The 18,903-nt window shown below is 41.2% G+C and overlaps 1 protein-coding gene across 3 annotated transcripts in view; it reads left to right on the top strand.

Annotated features, from left to right (window-relative positions):
* Positions 1 to 1,478: 1,478 nt before the first annotated feature.
* RGL1 (ral guanine nucleotide dissociation stimulator like 1) overlaps positions 1,479 to 18,903 on the top strand; it is a 133,264-nt gene continuing 115,839 nt past the window's right edge. For 2 of the 3 annotated variants that reach the window (XM_053391087.1, XM_053391082.1), the window contains exons 1-2: positions 1,480 to 1,590; positions 16,725 to 16,885. In XM_053391087.1, the coding sequence (XP_053247062.1) occupies positions 16,835 to 16,885 (51 nt within the window). In that variant the 5' untranslated portion in view covers positions 1,480 to 1,590; positions 16,725 to 16,834. Of the gene's footprint in view, positions 1,591 to 16,724; positions 16,886 to 18,903 lie in introns of all 3 variants that reach the window. The other variant, XM_053391086.1, reaches the window with a different exon arrangement.

Raw genomic sequence — 18,903 nt, 5'->3', positions numbered from 1 at the left:
TTCCTCATTTTCTCTCTCAACAAGCTTTTTAAATGACCTGGTTTCCTTGCCAGGCCAGGCCTCTGCCTCTGTCTCTGTCTGTCAACCAGTCGGGTAGGTGCATACCCAGAGGCAACTGACTGTTTGTCCTTACCTGGTCCACTTGCTGCAGAACCAGGAAGAGGAAACATTCAGCTAGAAATGGAGATGTGGGATTTATTCAGCTTACATTTGACTGTGAACCTACCTAATTCATACCTGTCAAACCAGTATGCAGCTGCCCTTTATAGATTCTCACTTCTCCAAAATTTGGAGTGCAGTTCTCCAGCAAAAAAAAAAAAAAAAAAAAGCATATGTAAAAGCATGCATGCAGGGAAAGTGTACATGTTAAAATACTTCTCTTTGTGAAAAGAGTACAAAAATGCATTACATCAGGGAGAAACTTGCAGAAATAGGTATATTAGGTGAAATGCACACGAAACTGCTTTCACATTTTCACGCACTTTTTAGAAATAAATCAAAAACTGATGTGGAGCTGACTTTAAGACTGGAATAACAATTTCCGTGTTGGATTGCCGAAATGCTCTCTGTGTGGGGATGCCTCTGAAAATCGTTTGGAAGCTTGAGTTGGACCCGAGTGTGACTGACAGAATGCTAACTCAGTCTGACAGGTTGAAATGTATAATTGCAGTATTATACCATCTGCAATGTTTGTTAGCTCATTTCCAGGCTTAACTGAAAGTGTTAGAACCCTAGCTGGCCTGGATCAGAGTATCTCAACAATCATCTGTATCCATATGAATTTGATTGACTGATATCATTTCTGAAAGCCATGGTCTTTGTCATTCACATAAGGGACAATATTTTATTTTTCTGTGGTGGCACTAGGACAGTTGAATGCCCTACTCATCCCTACTACTGCTCACCTTTTGGCGAGCAGGTGAGTGCTTTCTTTTCCAGCAGGTTTTTCTGAAAATATGCTTTTTGTCTGCTTTGCTCTTTTAATTGTTTCTTGATGTTATCATGTTTCATTTATTATTCATGTTTTAATAACTTGTTTTAGATATTTTTATTTGTCAGTGTTTATAATTTTAAATTTCTATTCCTTTCTTTAAAAAAAAATTCTAAAGGATTTATTTAAAAACCAGAAGGGTAAAAAATCGAACCATTCCATCACCACCCAAAAAATCCACAAAACCCGGCACATGAACTAGGATCTCTTCATGCAAGTTCTCTAAATGTCATAAAGCTGGATTTATACGAAGAACAGAATTTTATGCTGTTTCTTTCATGCTCTGTGTGGCATAGATTTCTTCCCTTGAGTCTCCAAGAACAGATCAGTAACCTGTGTCTGATTTCATCCTTGGCTATTTGCTGGTAGAACCCAATGTCAAATGCTTCAGTTATCCTTGATAAATCTCTGGTCTTTACAGGGCTCTACCTGGTCAGATGATGCCCCCAGGCAAGAGGATCCCCTCTTCCTCCTAGCTAAGGTACTGCGGATGTGAGTCTTAAGTGTTGCGAGCTTGCTGATCCTGCTTGCTGCAGCCCTGGCTTTGAATGCAGTCAGATGAAATCGAGGAAATGGAGACCTTCCCTGTGGTTCTCTCTGTGAGTAGCTTGATTCCATTTTCTGTGTGTTTGTATAACTATATAGAGATAACATTCTTGTTGCAATAATCTACCAAATATGCAGTTTTAATTCCTTCCAGGCTGTTACAGTGTGGAGAGACATGGCTCCGTTTGCAATGCAGTGCATTCTGATGATTATTTTAAAAGATGCACAGACCAATATGCTGAACTGCATAAAGAGGATGGATGGGGTAGAGACACAAATGATATGCTGCAGAGCCGGGGGTTCCTTACAGCTCAGGAGATAAGGAAAGGAAAAGCATAATTAGATAGCTGAAGGCTTTCCGTAGTTCGTGTCTGCAGGGAATACATCTTAATCCTTTTGTGTGCAAATGTGTGCTTGCATCACACAGGGTGGACAGGCATGTATTTGTTTCATTCAGGGTGCATCAAAGTTCACTCTGCTCTGAGGGATCCTACCCAGTTGGCTTATATTTTCTCATGAGGACCTTGATATTCTCCGCATCACAGATATGTCTGGCTTGTTACACTGTGAAGTGCTTGGTTTGGTGCTGAAATCTAGTTATTTTGCTGCTGGCTTTATTTGTGAAATTTCTTCTTAACAACAACAACAAATAGCCAGTCATCTAAATTTTACTCAGAGTAGACCCAGTGAAATTATTTACCATGACTGATACCACCCAATAATAATGCATTCCCTGTTCACACCAATTGCACTTGCTTTGCTGCTTCAAGATGTTTGGGCTCCTCCCCAGAGCTGGTATTGCAGCAGAATGCTGGGAAGGGACATGAAGTTCTTAGTTTACCTCCTCAAGAGATGCCACCTTCCAATGAAATTTCAAACCAAAACCTCCCCAGTCTGTTGGAGTTCAGATGGGACAAATAGAGTGCCTGGAATAGGAGACTTCTGCAGTTCATATATGAGTACTATTATTTCCTAATTATGTTTTATTTTATTTTTGCTTGTGCAGCTGTCAAACCCTTCTAACCAGGGCTAGGAAATTAGAAAGGCTGGCTCACTTATTATTTATTTAATTATTTATTAAATTTATGTACCACCCTTCGTCTAAGGATCATAATTCGAGGTTTGATGGCAGATTGAGTCCTTGTAGGAATGGTCTTGCATTGAGTTGTTGTTCTCACTTGCCAATGTCAGCGGCACTTCTGGCTGTTTCAGCCTTAGATCCAAGTGCGTAGTAAGGGTTTGCTTGGGTTTAGGTGCTGGCAAACCACATAATTACTCTAAACCCCCTTTGTAGAAGACACCGCTCCTACCTGCTGAGCAAGCGAGAGTTGCTTAGCTAGCACACATGGTTCCCCAAATGCAAGGGGAGGATGAGACATGCTTTGGCAATGGATTGAGTGCTGTGTATACCCATTTATTTTCTTGGGATGCTTCGTGGGGAGAGTTGAAAGATGCTCAGGAGCCTTCTCCCTCCCACTTACCTGTGTAGGGTGACTCATCTGTGCAACCCCATTTGCAGGAGTGAAGCTTAAATTCCTCCTGCGTCTTGGGACTCTGCAGACAGGTACACTGCTTCAGTACACAGGTGTTATCCATCTTCCTTTTCATCCTTGGCTGTGGGTGGAAAGTACAAATCGCTGAGTGACCTTTCGCCCAGGTTTGCTATCACCAAGTTGCCGATGTAGCCTATGGTGAGATTCATGATCCTTCCCCAATGGAAGCTTTCCTTCCAGGACAAATAGACTGGGGTCACAGCAAGGGGCATAGGTTTAAAACCTTACTCCTTTGCCTGCCAAGGTCTCAATCCAGCTCAGTCTCTCCCCACAGTTCCTTTAGTTTGGCCCGCTACGGACTTCCGGGTTAGCGCCATCGGCTAATGGCGGATTCCCTCCGAGCTCCGGAGGGAATCGGCTCCGCAGGAGTTGGGTCTTGCCGCGGCGGCGCGGGGACCCTCAGAAATCACAGGCGGTGAAGCCTGTGAACTTGGTGACTCGGCGGGCACCATTTGCGCCCCCCCGACCCGCGAAGGAGCCTTTTTAAAGGCTTCGGAACGGGGGACGGGGTGAGCGGCGCGGTGCTGAGAGTCGACTGCTTCTCCTTCGGAGTGAAGCCGCATGCCATGGTCGGAGAGCGCTGACTTCTTCTTGTGAACAATTGGACATTAAAAGCAACAACCCGTGAGTAGTACGGAAATTGGATTTACAAAGAAATTTTTTTTTTGAATTAGGCACGATCGGGGAAGGCGCAAACAGGAAGTCCGTCTCCCCGTCTTGTAAATAATCTAAAGCAAGGATCAGCTAACTAAGGTCGAGAGAATTTTTTCTTGTTTATTGGGCAAAAGACATTAATTTCATGATTTGGCAGTATAAGTAATTTTACTGGAGGATAAGAGCTAATTTTGGGAGCTGAAGTGCCACCTCCCCGGACCCGGGAGTGATCCGCGAGAGAGCCTGTTGAAGAGTTATTGAAGAGTTTGACAGCTGTCAAATTAGCTGTCAAGACTGAAAAAGAGAACTTTGTTTCTGTTGTCTCTGCTGGTTATAACAAAATTTTTTTTTTCTTCCAGTAGCACCTTAAAGACCAACTAAGTTAGTTCTTGGTATGAGCTTTCGTGTGCATGCACACTTCTTCAGATACACACTGGTACTCTGATACTCTGCTGGTTATATTTGTTACAATTTGGTTATAATTTGTTGAAAACAAGGAAGAATTGATACAAACTAACTTGACTTTTGGATTTGAACTGGAAGGAATTTTAAGTAACCAAAATCCCTCTAGAGGGGGTTTTGGGACATTACAAGAATGGCTGAAGGAGGGAAAATACATGCTAAATTGGACAGAGTTTTTGTTCTCTTGGGAAAGTTACAAGGCCAAATTGATGTTTTGGCTACAAATGTTGCAACTCTGGATTTAACAGTAAATAAACTCATTGAATTTGATAAGGACTTGACTCAGGAAGTCCATGCAGCTGGACAAGAAGAGAAACTTCAGAGCTTTGAAAGGGTGGAGAAAGAGATATATGTTGTTCCTGAGGAAAAGGAAGGAGGAGCTGTAATGTCAGAGGCCTGACATGATGGCTACAAAGGAAAATAAGAACTTGATGTTGAAAATCTGGTTTGAATTGGAGATTGAAGAACGGAGAGATCTCCTTATGTGGAGATCTGAAGATCCAAGGATTACAAATCTGATTAAGGTGGAAGTTGGAGCTTTGGGGACATTTGGACTTGAAAGGAGTAAGAAACAAGATTCGGGCTCCACTTTTAAGTATGGAGGTCTTGCTGGAAGAAACATGGATCCCATTCAGCTAGAGCTTCTCCGAGATCTGGTTTTAATATTAAGGACTATCAAAAAAACCGGCAGAGAGGAATTGAGAGAGAATTAAGAGCCTCGGACGTGAGATCTCCAGGCTGATAGTAGATTAAGACTGATGGACATTTGTTGGGGATTGAAACCGGGAAAAGGGGGGTGGAGTTTGGGGATCCAAAGGATGCATAATTACAATCTGTTTTTGTTTTTATTCTGTTTTGCTATTCGTATGAAAATTGGGGAAGTCGTGGAAGGGAATTTGGGTTGACTTTAGAAAGAGGTTTTAAGAATGAGTATTGATATATAAATATTGATGTTTATAAGGTAAAATTGGCTTTTTAAAAAAATGAACTAAATAGAAAAAGGTCAAAAATTGGGGATAAGAACTTGTTGAACTAACAATTTGAATTGGAATATAAGAAGGGGAGGTGTGGGGAGGTCAGGGAAATATGTTATAGAAAAATAAGGATTGTAAACTTTATGTGTTTTTAACTTTTTTGTTTTTTGATTTTTTAATGTATTAAAGTGGGAAATGTCAATAAATATCTTATAAAAAAATAGTTTGGCCCTCTACTTGCCTTTTTTCCCTACCTAATTATGATTGGTGTTGCACTCGTGCCATCATAAACCGATGCTAGGGTAATATTATCACCACCATGGTTTTGAGCTATGCCAGTGGATCAGATTTAGTTGGAATCCTATCTGGGCTGGCTGAAGACATTTTGCTAACTGAGAAGACAAGATGGTGCGCTCCCTCCCACCCATTTTATGAACAAAAGCCGATTGGACTGGCAGTTGAATCTGGGTAACCAGACACCCATCTTCCACTGCATCTGAGGACAGCAGGCTAGCTTAGAGGAAATAGACCACGAAACACAGAGCTTTGTCCTCCAATCCCTTGCCATTGCTTTCTGCCTCCACAGCAATTGCTGCTTAAGGCAGGTGCTTCTTTCTGGCTAATGAATCCTAGCCTTATCCCTGAATCCTAGCCTTATCCAGCTGACATAAGCTGATGATAGGATTGCACTGTGGGCAGTGTGTCCCAAAATTTCCAAAAAGCTGAAGAAATTTTATTTTCTTAAAATTTGAGCCACATTTTACTCTTACACCCAAACAGTTTTAGCCCAAACAGTTTTAGCGGTTAAAAGTATAAGCCTGACCTTCCTTGAGAATAGCTCACTTCCTGTCCCTGCAATTCACAGTTCTGGTTGTGCCTTCCAATGGAAGGAGAAAACCCTAGAATACAGTGGTACCTTGGGTTACATATGCTTCAGGCTACAGATGCTTCAGGTTACAGACTCCGCTAACCCAGAAATAGTACCTCGGGTTAAGAACTTTGCTTCAGGATGAGAACAGAAATCGTGCTCTGGCGGCGCGGCAGCAGCTGGAGGCCCCATTAGCTAAAGTGGTGCTTCAGGTTAAGAACAGTTTCAGGTTAAGAACGGACCTCCAGAACGTATTAAGTTCTTAACCCGAGGTACCACTGTAGTCACTCTTGCAGAGAAACAACAAGCAGCATCCTTTTAGAGCTAACAGTTCCATGTTTCTCTTGTTGGAGAGTAGTCAAAGGATTCCATCACATCTCATGCATAGATGAAACAAAATTATCTGTGCTCACAGAGTCCAATTAGAAGGAAGGAATGCCAAAGCAGGGAATTGTGGTGGATGTAACAGCCACCCTCTGTTGATGGGTACTATGAGCTCATGGAAGCATTTAATTGTTTCTTTCATTTATTTTTCAATTTTTTGTTTTGTTTTTGCATTAAGGAAAGATGGTTTCACCAAGGTGGACGTGGGCTTGTGCAATACATATCAATGGGAGAGTCACAAGCTAACCCATGTCTTGTAGAGTGTCAGTTTTGCTGTCTCCACCCCCCCCCATCTCATTGTTCTGTTTCAGAGATTTATTTAGGCTTGCCATATTTTAAAAAGTAACATTCCTGACACCCCCAAAATTGTTGAACCTGAAATTTTTCAACTTCAACTTTATTTATTTATTTATTTATTTATTTATTTATTTATTTAATTTTCATTCTTTCCCACCAGGGGGGAGGGGGTGGGACTGAGGAAGTAAGTTCCTTTGGACCTGCTCCTGAGCAAGTGGCCACAGGCTCTGCGTCCTGGAAAGGGGAGCTATTGTCCTTCTTTGAGAAAGTAACGCAGCGGCTCTCAAAGGGGGAGGAAGGTGGGGGGAGGATAACTGAGTTGTCTTTATTTTCCTCTCCAGGTAGCTGGCGGGCGCTTGGGCCTGCTCTCACCCTCTTTCCACTGTCCTCCATGCTCCCCTCCTCAGCTGGGGCTGCAGTGCAGGGGGAGGTGGGGGGCGCTAGCGCACTTAGGGTCTTCCACGTAAGGAGGGGGGCATTCCTTTCACTGCTCAGCAGAAAATACATACAGGAAATTTCTGACATCTCTTAAAATTCAAATTTTCCCTCAGGGCGTCATTTTAGGAGTCCAGTTTCCTGGCATGTCCGGAAGTTTCCGGATGTATGGAAAGCCTAGTTTATTTTCTGATGTAGCTTTCTGCTTCTTTGATAAAGAGTGCCAAAGAGGTGCAAGAAGTGCTAACAGTTCAGTCAGTAACTTCCAGGTCTGGGCATATGCATAGGGCGGGGCTGTTGACATGGCTTGTTGTGTGCAAGAAGCCGAAGACATCTGGATGCAGTTGTTGCTCTGTCTAAAGTATCTGAAGGAACGCCTATGGAAAAAGCACACTGCAAAAACATGTGCTGTTATAAATGAAATGAATGCAGATTTGCTTCTTAAAAAAAGAACAGAACATAAATGCTTCACTTGGGTTGTACAAGAGAAAGTCCCCTCCCCCCTCTTTTCTTTTCTTTTTAAGAAGAGCCTAATTGCTGTATGTGAAATACTTTTAAAAAGACACGCTCTGGATTTCTCATCAGCTATTAGGAATACCTTGTGATTCAGAAAGGCAGTTTCAAAGGTAGCTTGAGATGCCTGCTGTATGTCTGTTGTCTGTCGCTGTTTGATCCTCAGCTAAGATTTAGACAGATGTTGCCACCATCTAACTGGCTCCTTTTATCTCTCATGTATATTTAAGCATAAGCGTGCATGCACAAACTTGGTAGCAGAACTGGTAACAGTGTCTCCATGTCTGTATTGCTGTGGAATGTGGCGGATGGAATATTCTCCTGCCTTCTGGCTTCTTAAGTTGCAGGAGCCCTTTTCACACATGACTTGTGTGTGGCAACAAGGACTGTGGGCCTGCACCTTTGGGCCCAGTCTTGAAAGTCCCACTTGCTCCTCCCATTTGCCATGGCCTTGCCAGACCGCGTGTGCATGTGTGTTGGAGTCAGGATGGGACATGCAATGAATGAGGCTGCTGTGAAAGGAAGACTTGAATAAGAAGAATAGTGACAGATGTAGAACTTGGAGTTTTGGACACTTAGGAATGTTGTAAGCAAAATATGATTTATTTTATCCTTGTATGAACCCAATTATTATTAGCTGTGCCAGATTTTCCCAGGACACATTTAGTAGTTGCTGGGTTATTTTATCTGTCAAGATTTAAAAGAAAGGAGAAAGAAAAGTACCTCACACATTCCAAAACCAAGGCCTCATCATGGTCTACCTCAATCAGAATATCATGAGTTCATATTTTGGCTCTCTACATACTATATACTCCTGTGTATATAGTGCAGTGGTGCTTAAATGATGCCAGCAATGTAATAAAATGTTCTCCTTAGCCAGCATGAATTAAAGATATAATTTTTCAAAAAAATTATCACAAAAGCTTACCAACAGGCCAATTAATATAAAAAAATAGCTCTAAAGCAGTGACGGGGAACGGGTTTCACCTCAAGGGCCACATTCTGTCACAAGCAACTTTTAGGTGGGAGAGGGGAGAAGCAAAACTGAGTGGAACAAGAAATGTAATACTTTAATATACAAATGACAACCATTTAGCATGGGGGTTCCATTCCTGGCCCCTGTGCATGTTGGTGGAACATGTTACCTCACCCTGTTCTGCCCCCGTTCTGCCCTTTTCCAGTTCTAAAACGACCTGTATGTCCGTGTTTGTGTGTCATTTGAATGCACCTAAAATGGCCACCACTTGTAGTAAGCTACATTCCAGCCATACAAAAGCCAGAGGCTTCCACAAAGCCCTATCTCTCAAGGCCAGCAAGAGACATGACTGCAGTTCAAGGACACTTTGTAGTCAGGCAAAAGAGTGGAGTAGGACTGGGATGGGGTGTGGCTTGAGGAGAGGAGCATAGCTTTGGTAGAGTATCTTGGGACTGAGGCTCTGGAGGACCAGGAGCTAGTAAAATGCAAAAATATCACATGTATAAGTCTTTAGTTAGATACATAGTGTTTGTGGGTGCCAGACTCCCCTACATTCCTGTGTCCGGTAGGTGTTGGAACAAGAATTGAAACAAGGCATAGAGAGTTAAACTGGATGCCAGACCCTTAATCCCTGGACCCAGTTTACCATGCTCAGGAGATGGCCTAGGAGATGGGCCATTAAGAGAACAAAGGAAAGGTAATCGGCCATTAAGAAAGTACAGGTTCTGGGCCAGACTCAGAGTTAGTTAGAAGACAAAGGCAGAGTTTGAGGTAGAGTTTTTTTTAGGGTTGGCTATGATGTGACCTAGAAGAAAAAATGTTGCAGGCTGATAAAGGCAGCAAGCTGGAGAGAGGGTTGGAGCACATATATGTGTAAATAAACCATATATCACGAAGACACCACAGTCTCCACTGTGCCTCATTTCCAGTAGGAAACACGAACCCTGTGTAAGCGCCTGGAACCCCCGTAATCTTGTACCACTTGGAGATTAGGGTGGCGTGCAACAGTAGTAAAAATACATGGATCACTGAGCTTTGGCTCTGTACGCTTCTTAGGGTGCTGGCTATCTTCCTGGAGATCTGATGTGAGGGCAGTGGGCTTTCAGCTCTCTTTTAAGCTGCAGTTCCACCTGTACTCAGCCTGTATCTGCAAATAGACACAGAAATTGCAAAAGGCCAGTTAGCCCCCAGTGAGCTCCTTCTGGAGGGAACCAAACCTGAGTAAGTTCTGGACATTGGAACTTCTCCAAGAAATGGGTGAATGCAACAATCTATAAAAGTAGTCGGATTTCGGCACTTTATCTCCTTTTCTCGCGCTAAAGTTACACTCTGAGGCAGGGTGGGGAAACTACTGCCGAGGCTTTTGGACCTGATTCCCCACCATCCCTCACCATTGGCCATGCTTCCTGGGGTTGGTGGGACCTGGGCATGTTTCCCATCCTGCTGTAGACACTGTCCTGGTATATAATAATTGGGGCTAAGGGTGCCATTTATTCCGCTCTGCTCAGGAGGGTGGGGAAGTATGTCTTGGCTCTGAAGAACTGAGCCACCAAGCCTGAATGGTAAAAGAGAAATCATCACAGCTGATGTATTTAGTTTTGCAACTCAGTGCTGAGTAGGAATTGCTCAGCAGTGAACATTATTTCCCAAGAGAGATTCACTAGGATAATGCAAAAGTAGCCTGGTTTCTATTTTTTAAATTAAATCCCAGTAACAAATACTATTATTTAGAGAGTGGACTGAATAAATACATGGAGTCCCATTGGAAGAGAAGAATGTTATCTTAGAAAGCAGTGGAATGAAATATTCCACTCATTCCAAACTCATGCTTTTCAGTATTTTATAACAAAGTCAGAAAAAGGCTTGTGTGTGCGTGTCAGCAAGCAAAAAGAGATTTTTGTCTGACTTTTACTTCTCAACGAAGACGGAGTTGGACATGGATCATGCAACTTTGTAAATGGTTTTGGAGCAGCTGGTGGAACAAAACAATAAGCTGAATTCCTTCTCTAAAATAGTTGCCAAACTGGCCATTTTCTACATCAGGCCAAGCTATGCTTTATTCTGCTTTGCTCTCTGAAGTCATTGCATCTTATCATAGGAGCTAGTCAGTCTTGTGCAGCAGAATAGTAAGCGATCTCCCCTCAACCTCTGGTTTCCTTGGTATCTGGGTTCTTCCTACAAAAGCCTGATTATGTGCAGGCCCACTTTACAATGGGTCATGTACAACTAAGTTTTACTCAGAGTAAGCCCATTGAAATTAATGGAATTGTTAGTCATGTTCCTTAATTTCAGTGGGTCTACTCTGACTAGGACAAACATTAGATACAACCCATTATCTTCCCTCCCATATCTCCACCCTCGTGAGGGAACTGTGACATCCTAACAAATTAACAACTCAGAGGTTTAGTATTAGGGTTCCTCACTCCTTGGTATCCTTCCACTACAGATATAACACTCCCCCTCTAAAATAATACTTGCACAGAGTATATATAAGAGTGTTGTAAACATTTACACAATGCTGTACAATAGTTGAATGGCAGGGAGTGATGTTTACTTAGCTTTATCAGCTTCCCAATCTGTGTGTCTGTTCCAGAAAAGGCCGCTATTCAAATGCTAAAAGTACATATGCATCCAACTTTAACTTTGCAGCTGGAGAAAAAAGTAACAGGTGAATATATTATTGATCTAAAGCAGGCTTGTGCCTGATGTACTGGCAACTGTTATGTTGATAGTGTGAAATGAATTATTTCATACTACTAATAATATATAGAATCTGTTTTTCAAATCACATAGGGGTATTCTTTCAGTGCAATGCCTTGCTGTGGGATTAAATTCAAAACTGAAGTCTCAGAGAGCGAGGACTCTACCTCTTAACTCTTACTTTGATGATTTCTTCACATTCTTCTTGAATGCATATGTTGAAACTTATTCACATAACAAATTTAACAAACCCATGTGCAACAGACTTCAAACAGATCACCCATTAATTTATGCAACAAAGTCCTTTCTTGGGAAAGGTTTTGTAATGAGTAAATCAGCCTTCAGTCAGACCTGAGATAGTAAATGTTGTTGTTGTTGTTTAGTCGTTTAGTCGTGTCCAACTCTTTGTGACCTCCTGGACCAGAGCATGCCAGGCCCTCCTGTCTTCCACTGCCTCCCGCAGTTTGGTCAAACTCATGCTGGTAGCTTCGAGAACACTGTCCAACCATCTCGTCCTCTGTCGTCCCCTTCTCCTTGTGCCCTCCATCTTTCCCAACATCTGGGTCTTTTCCAGGGAATCTTCTCTTCTCATGAGAAGTCTTGGAGCCTCAGCTTCAGGATCTGTCCTTCCAGTGAGCACTCAGGGCTGATTTCCTTCAGAATGGAGAGGTTTGATCTTCTTGCAGTCCATGGGACTCTCAAGAGTCTCCTCCAGCACCATAATTCAAAAGCATCAATTTTTCGGCGATCAGCCTTCTTTATGGTCCAGCTCTCACTTCCATACATCACTACTGGGAAAACCATAAATTAAAAGTAAATATTACTCTTAGTAAATATTGCATTTATAGATTTTATCACTGGGACCCACAGCTCACAAATAGGTTATAATTTTCTTGAGGATTCTTCTGGCAAGTTAGTTAGCTATGCATCGTCTGTGTTCATGATCACTTCAAGAAGTCATGACATGTGAGCCAAACATTACATCAGAATTGGTCCTTTGCTAATCTGCTTATTCCCTGAAAAAAGATTTTTGCCCTTTCAAAAAGAAACTGTGTCCTATTGTAATGTGATCATGACTGTTTTTGTTATCTCATTTTAAAATCCAATTATCCCTTTTTTAAAAAAATAATCTGCTAAGATTGTAGCTTTATTGTTTTATAGAAATTCTATCTCAGTAAAGTCTTTTTGAAAGGAAGGAAAAAGAGACAGACATAGACATCTGGGTACAGACTTGGATTTTACATGGTTATAAAAGTCATTTGGTCTCAGAATAGGTTTGAGGGTTTTAAATTGGTGCTTTGTCTCTGCTGTTATAACATGCATAAGATCACAGAAAATTGTAGAAACATTTTTCTCTTTTAAACAAAAAATTGGTCCCTGGAAGTGAGGGAATTGATTATTTTATTTTTCAAAACAAATGTGTAAAACTCAGAAGAGAGTCCTTTCCGGATTTATCTATATCTCATGTTTGTGGGATTTTGTGTCCCTGAAATGTTAAGTTGATATAGCAATGGAAATATAATAAACAAGAGCAAAACCAAAGTATTAGAGAACAATCTAGACAGTGAGGAAAGAAAATTACTACAAGAAAAGACGGGCCTAGTCTTTGTGAAAAAAGTTAAATATCTGGGAGTTAAGTTGTCGGGGGAAAATTTGAACTTATATAAAGATAACTATGAGAAATTATGAAATGAAATTAAGAGAGATCTGGAGATTAGGTCGAATTTAAGATTGTCATTAATGGGTGGTCATTAAATTGTCATTAATTTCGGTGGTCAATGAATGTATTGCCAAAGATGTTGTTTTTGTTTCAAGCCCTCCCAATTATTGACAGTGTGAAATGTTTTGAAGAATGGCAGAAAGTTTTATCTAGATTTAACTGGCAGGGGAAAAAACCCAGAATTAAGTATAAACTACTAACGGATTCAAAAGAAAGAGGGGGATTCTCCCTGCCAGATTTGAAGATCTATTTTGAAGCAGCAGCGCTCTGCTGTATTAAGGAATGGATACAACTAGAGGATACAGATGTTTTAGATTTGGAGGGATTTGATAATGTGTTTGGATGGCATGCATATTTATGGTATGACAAAATAAAGGCCCATAATGGTTTTAAAAACCATGTAATTAGGAAATGTCTATATGATGTTTGGATAAAATACAAAGATGTTTTGGAAAGGAAGACACCCAGATGGCTTTCGCCAATGGAGGCAAAGGCCCAGAAAAAATTAAATACGGAAATCAAGTGGTTGAGATATTCAGACTTGTTATTGGAAGAAGGATTTAAATTAAAACCATTTGATCAAATTAAAGATAAAATAAATTGGTTACTGTGGCGTTTGCCCCTAGGATGCGTTAAGGAAAGAGTTAAAAATGGGTGTGATGTGATTGGCCAGTGAGAATGCGAGGGGGGAGTAAAAGATAGAGTGGGAGGTTTTGAAAAGACAGTTGAGGTCTGGGGGTTGACGGTTGAGGTTTGGGAGTTGAGGTTTGGGTGTTGGAGAAGGAAGAGGGAGGCTTAGGTGTGGGTTGGCAGAGTTGTATTGTGAGAGAGTGAGAGGAATTGATAGGGAGTTAGATAGATAGTTGGGAATAATTCAGTTTGAAGTTGTAGGAACTAAGATTTAAGAAACTGACAAGAGAAAAATAAACCGAAACCATACGCTTATTCCTGCACTTAAAAATAAACTTGATTATTTGTTTGTGTTAACAACTGTCTGGACTCCGTGTGTCCCGTGAGAGGCGGGTGGCGGCAGCGAAGAAAGCAACCGCAGTGGTGGCACAGGGTCAATAGACCCTGAAACGTCCGGGGGCCCTGTGTGATCGCCACAGTTACATTATCACCAGATCAATGAATTGTATAAATTAGATAAGAAAAATGGTTTTGCTTCGGAAAAAACTAAGTTGGAAACGGAGTTGTTGGACTCTAAAGTTAAAAATTTGTCTAAAATGTATAATTTATTGTTGGAATGGCAGACAAAAGATGAGCAAGTTAAATCAGTGATGATAGACTGGGCAAGAGACGTGGGACACAATATAATGTTTGAAGACTGGGAAAGATTGTGGAGGAAAGGGGTCAAGTTCACTGCATGCATGGTGTTAAAGGAAAATATTATGTAAATGATGTATAGATGGTACTTAACCCTTGTAAAATGGGACGCGGGTGGCGCTGTGGGTTAAACCACACAGCCTAGGACTTGCTGATCAGAAGGTCAGCGGTTTGAATCCCCGCGATGGGGTGAGCTCCTGTTGCTCAGTCCCAGCTCCTGCCCACCTAGCAGTTTGAAAGCACATCAAAGTGCAAGTAGATAAATAGGTACCGCTCCGGCGGGAAGGTGAATGGAGTTTCCGTGCTCTGCTCTGGTTCACCAGAAGCGGCTTAGTCATGCTGGCCACATGACCCGGAAGCTGTACGCCGGCTCCCTTGGCCAATAAAGCGAGATGAGCGCCGCAACCCCAGAGTCAGCCACAACTGGACCAAATGGTCAGGGGTCCCTTTACCTTTTTAACCCCTGTAAAATTAGCAAAGATTTATCACAACAGTGATAATCTATGCTGGAAATGTAAAGAAAAGATGGGTACCTTTTATCATATGTGGTGGACCTGCCCCAAGGTGAAAGACTTCTGGGAGAAGATTTATAATGAATTGAAAAAAATGTTGAAATATACTTTTATTAAGAAATCAGAGGCCTTTCTTCTTGGAATAACAGGTTTGGAATTGCCCAAGAAAGATGTTAAACTGTTTTTGTATGCCACAACTGTGGCAAGAATTTTGTTAGCTAAGAATTGGAAAGCACAAGAAGACCCTACAGTGGAGGAATGGCAGATGAAGATGATGGATTTTTCAGAGCTAGCCGACCTGACTGGAAGAGTCCGCGACCAGAAGGAGGAGGAGTACCAGGAGGAATGGATGAAATTCAAAGACCATTAATTAAATATGTTAAGATAATTTAATTGGAAAAGCTTGTAAATACCAGATAGGCTTAGGATTTAAACATGTAATGTTAGAGTTTAATATGTTTAAAGTTAAAATAGAAAGAAAGAAATATGTTAAATGATTAAGTTAATTTTATGAGAAAATTGGTTTTGGAAAACTGTTATAATGATATACACTGAAATTCAACTAGGGGGATTTGAGGAAGCCACTTAACAATGTTACTAAGATTGGTTTAAATACAGTTGAGATTTATGTTTGTTTGTTTGTTAAATTTTTTGGGGGAAATTAATAAAAAAATGAAAAAAGAGTATATAGGTATATATAAAACTTTACACTGTGCTTTACACTGTGATAATAGGACCACAATGAGTGGTCAGAGGAAGAAGAGGGAGCAGACTGAGGTGTTGTCGTGAGCAGGAAGAGGTTATGGGAGAAAGCAGTGCAGAGTCAGAAGCTGAAGAAACCAAGGAGTCTCCTCCTCTTTGAATTTGTCAAATCCTCTTTGAAAGCCAGCCAATTGGTGGCTCTCCCTTCCTCTCGTGGTTATGAATTCCATAGTTTAACTATTCAGCGTATGAAGAAGCACACCCTTTTGTCTGTCTGAACCTTCCAACATTCAGATTAATTGGATGGCTGTGAGTTCTAGTATTATGAGAGGGATATAAATTTATCCCTATCCACTTTCTCTACACCAGGCATAGTTCTATATTCCTCTATCATGTCAGGGGAGTTGTTCCATGCCATTGGTCTGCATTTCAAAATTCAAAGAAGCAGAAATCTGGAAGGATGGCTCTGTTTTGGTCCACATGTTGTTTTGCAATGTGCAGATGAGGTAGAATCATTATTAAATGTGAAATGAGTTGATTTTTTTCAATTCAGAATTCCATCTTGAGGGGGAGGGCTTTACTGAAAGCCTTTTCAAAGGTAAGCACATGATGCCTACTCGGTCACCCGAGTCTGCTTGCTGAGACACTAACTGAACTCCAAAAGGTTAGTTAGACCGAACTTAGCTCTTAATTGTCCCCCTTGATTACACTGAGATTGTCAGACTATAACTTTCAGGGCCAGTTGGGTATTATTTCATTGTGGGACCAACACATGTGATAATAACTTGCACTAAAATGCTATGGATTTATAATATACAAATCAGCTGCGTGGGCATATCTATGCAGGCACAAAGATGACATGTACCTGAAATTTGCATATTATGAACAAATGATTTCCACTTCTGCAATATGTGAAAGAAAATAATTTCCACATCATCTGATGTATGCTTAAAGGACTGTGTGGACAGGCAGACTATTGAAAATTTGGTGGACTAGTAAATTTTTGTGGGCTTTTTTGCAAAGCTTGGGTATGCTTCTAAATAAAGTGAATATATGGAGATGTAAAAATAAATGGGTCACTTCTGACACTATGACTCTTCATTTGGTACAGGAAGCATATAATGATTCCTACAACTATCTGGTTTTCTGAAGCTTTCCTTGGAGGCCATCTGGCACCCTGTTCCTGAAGCATCTGAAACCAAAGAGATCCACAAGGTCCTGATGTATATGGATGATCACATTTCAGTATGGCGTGTATTAGTGATGCGGGAGGTAAGCTGACTGCACGTGATTAGTTATTAACATGAGAGTTTGTGGATAGCAAACCAGCAGCATATGTACTCCAGCCCGGGGGCGTAAGAAAAGGGGGCGGGGCCCCGACCCAGGTGCCATCATGGAGGGGGGTGACAAATTATCAAGGGACAATTACTGCCCTACTAGGGCGGTTCATAAAAACCCTTTAAAAAAAATTCCTGCTCCAAAGGTCTTATCTTACTACACTAGGGATTATATAGCTACATATGAAATTTCATGCATATCGGTTACTATCTTGACCCTCCTCCATGAAAATAGCTGTTTATTTGGCCGTTTTCTTATGTCGTGAAGGCTGAAATTTCAACAAAGCAGCTGCCTTTGCTGGACTCTTTTCAGGCACCTGCTAAAAGCATTCTTCTTTAGGCAAGCATACCTAGATGCTTAGGAAGTTGAAGTAATTTTAATCTTAATATTTTAGCTTTTGTATGTTTTAAAGTAGTATTGTTAATTTTTCTTGATTTTACTGCTGTTGTGTTTTTTGTTTTTTGTTTTGGTAAACCAATTTGCAGGTTTTTAAAAATAAATTTTATTAAATAAATAAACAATAAATATAAATACAATAGCACAAGCCAAAACACAATCCATCCTGTAGATTTAAGTATCTCTCCACAGTCGCCTACTTGTTATCAGAGGCTCAGAATCCACATTCCTTTGTAAGAAAACCTGACCTTCCTACGCCTCTGCTCCAGCCTAGAAGGATTTTATAATACAGGGCAGTGCTTTTTTTTTAGGGTTATTCTCATTTTGACTCAATAAAATCACCATTTTATAGTTCAAATCCGGAAAAATAAATACAGTAAATGGACAAAAGTGCAAAGATTCACAAAATGTTTAGGGGTTTTTGTCCCCCCGTGTCCCCCCAGAGAAAGCGCTGGTAGAGAATAAGAATACTTAATGTAGACTCACGATTCATTTGCAAGTGTGTGGAGTTTTTTAAGTGTACAGTTGGACACAAAACATGGAAAGCTGATAATAAACAGCTGTAAAAATGAGGGATGGGGAAACTGACCATGTTGTAAGTGTATCTGTCTGTTAAGCACTTAAATGGCAGACAATGGCAGCCACAGCATGGACCCAAATTATATAAGGGCAGAATGCACTTTTTTCCTGTCCTTACAACAAACTGCCCAAACCACGTTAGACCACATTGTTTTTAGTCAGAACCTGCTGTTCTTCCCCTTCATCTTTCAGCAAATGATGTTGCCAAACCAAGATAGATTCATAAATGAATTGTGGTAGATAAGAACCACTGATTCCTATGGAGAAACCACCACTGATCAGGGGGTAAGCAAGGACCAAAGCACACAGGGCGTTCCTGTGTTTGGGGAATATGGAGGTTCACATACAGTTTCTTATGGGAAATTTATGTAGTTGGGAAATCTGTTTTAAAGAAACACTGTCCCTTTGCTTGGGACTGAAAACAGGAGGAAAGAACCATGTCTTACAGCACCATCCTATAATGACTACTAGGAAGTAAACCCCATTGAGCTCAGTGGAGCTTACTCTAAAGTAAATGGGTATAGGATGGCAGACCTAATCCTTGCTTGCTTTTGAGTCCTGGCTGAATCCAATGTGTAAAGCAGGGGTCAGCAACTTTTTTCAGCCGTGGGCCGCTCCACCGTCCCTCAGTCCTTGCGGGGGCGGACTATATTTTTTTGGGAGAAATGAACGAATTCCTATGCCCCACAGAGATGCATTTTAAATAAAAGCATACATTCTACGCATGTAAAAACACCAGGCAGGCACCACAAATAACCCAGAGATGCATTTTAAATAAAAGGACACATTCTACTCATGTAAAAACATGCTGAATCCTGGACCGACCGCGGGCCGGATTCAGAAGGTGATTGGGCCGCATCCAGCCCATGGACCTTTGGTTGCCTACCCCTGGTGTAAAGCTTTCCCTCTGAAATGTGCTACTACATATTCCCTCTGTTCTCTTACAATAGGAATATTAATTGCTTTGTGTCGTTCCA

Source organism: Podarcis raffonei, chromosome 6 (assembly GCF_027172205.1).
Source record: "Podarcis raffonei isolate rPodRaf1 chromosome 6, rPodRaf1.pri, whole genome shotgun sequence".
Lineage (NCBI taxonomy): Eukaryota > Metazoa > Chordata > Lepidosauria > Squamata > Lacertidae > Podarcis > Podarcis raffonei.
This window is presented reverse-complemented; position numbering and strand designations above follow the sequence as displayed.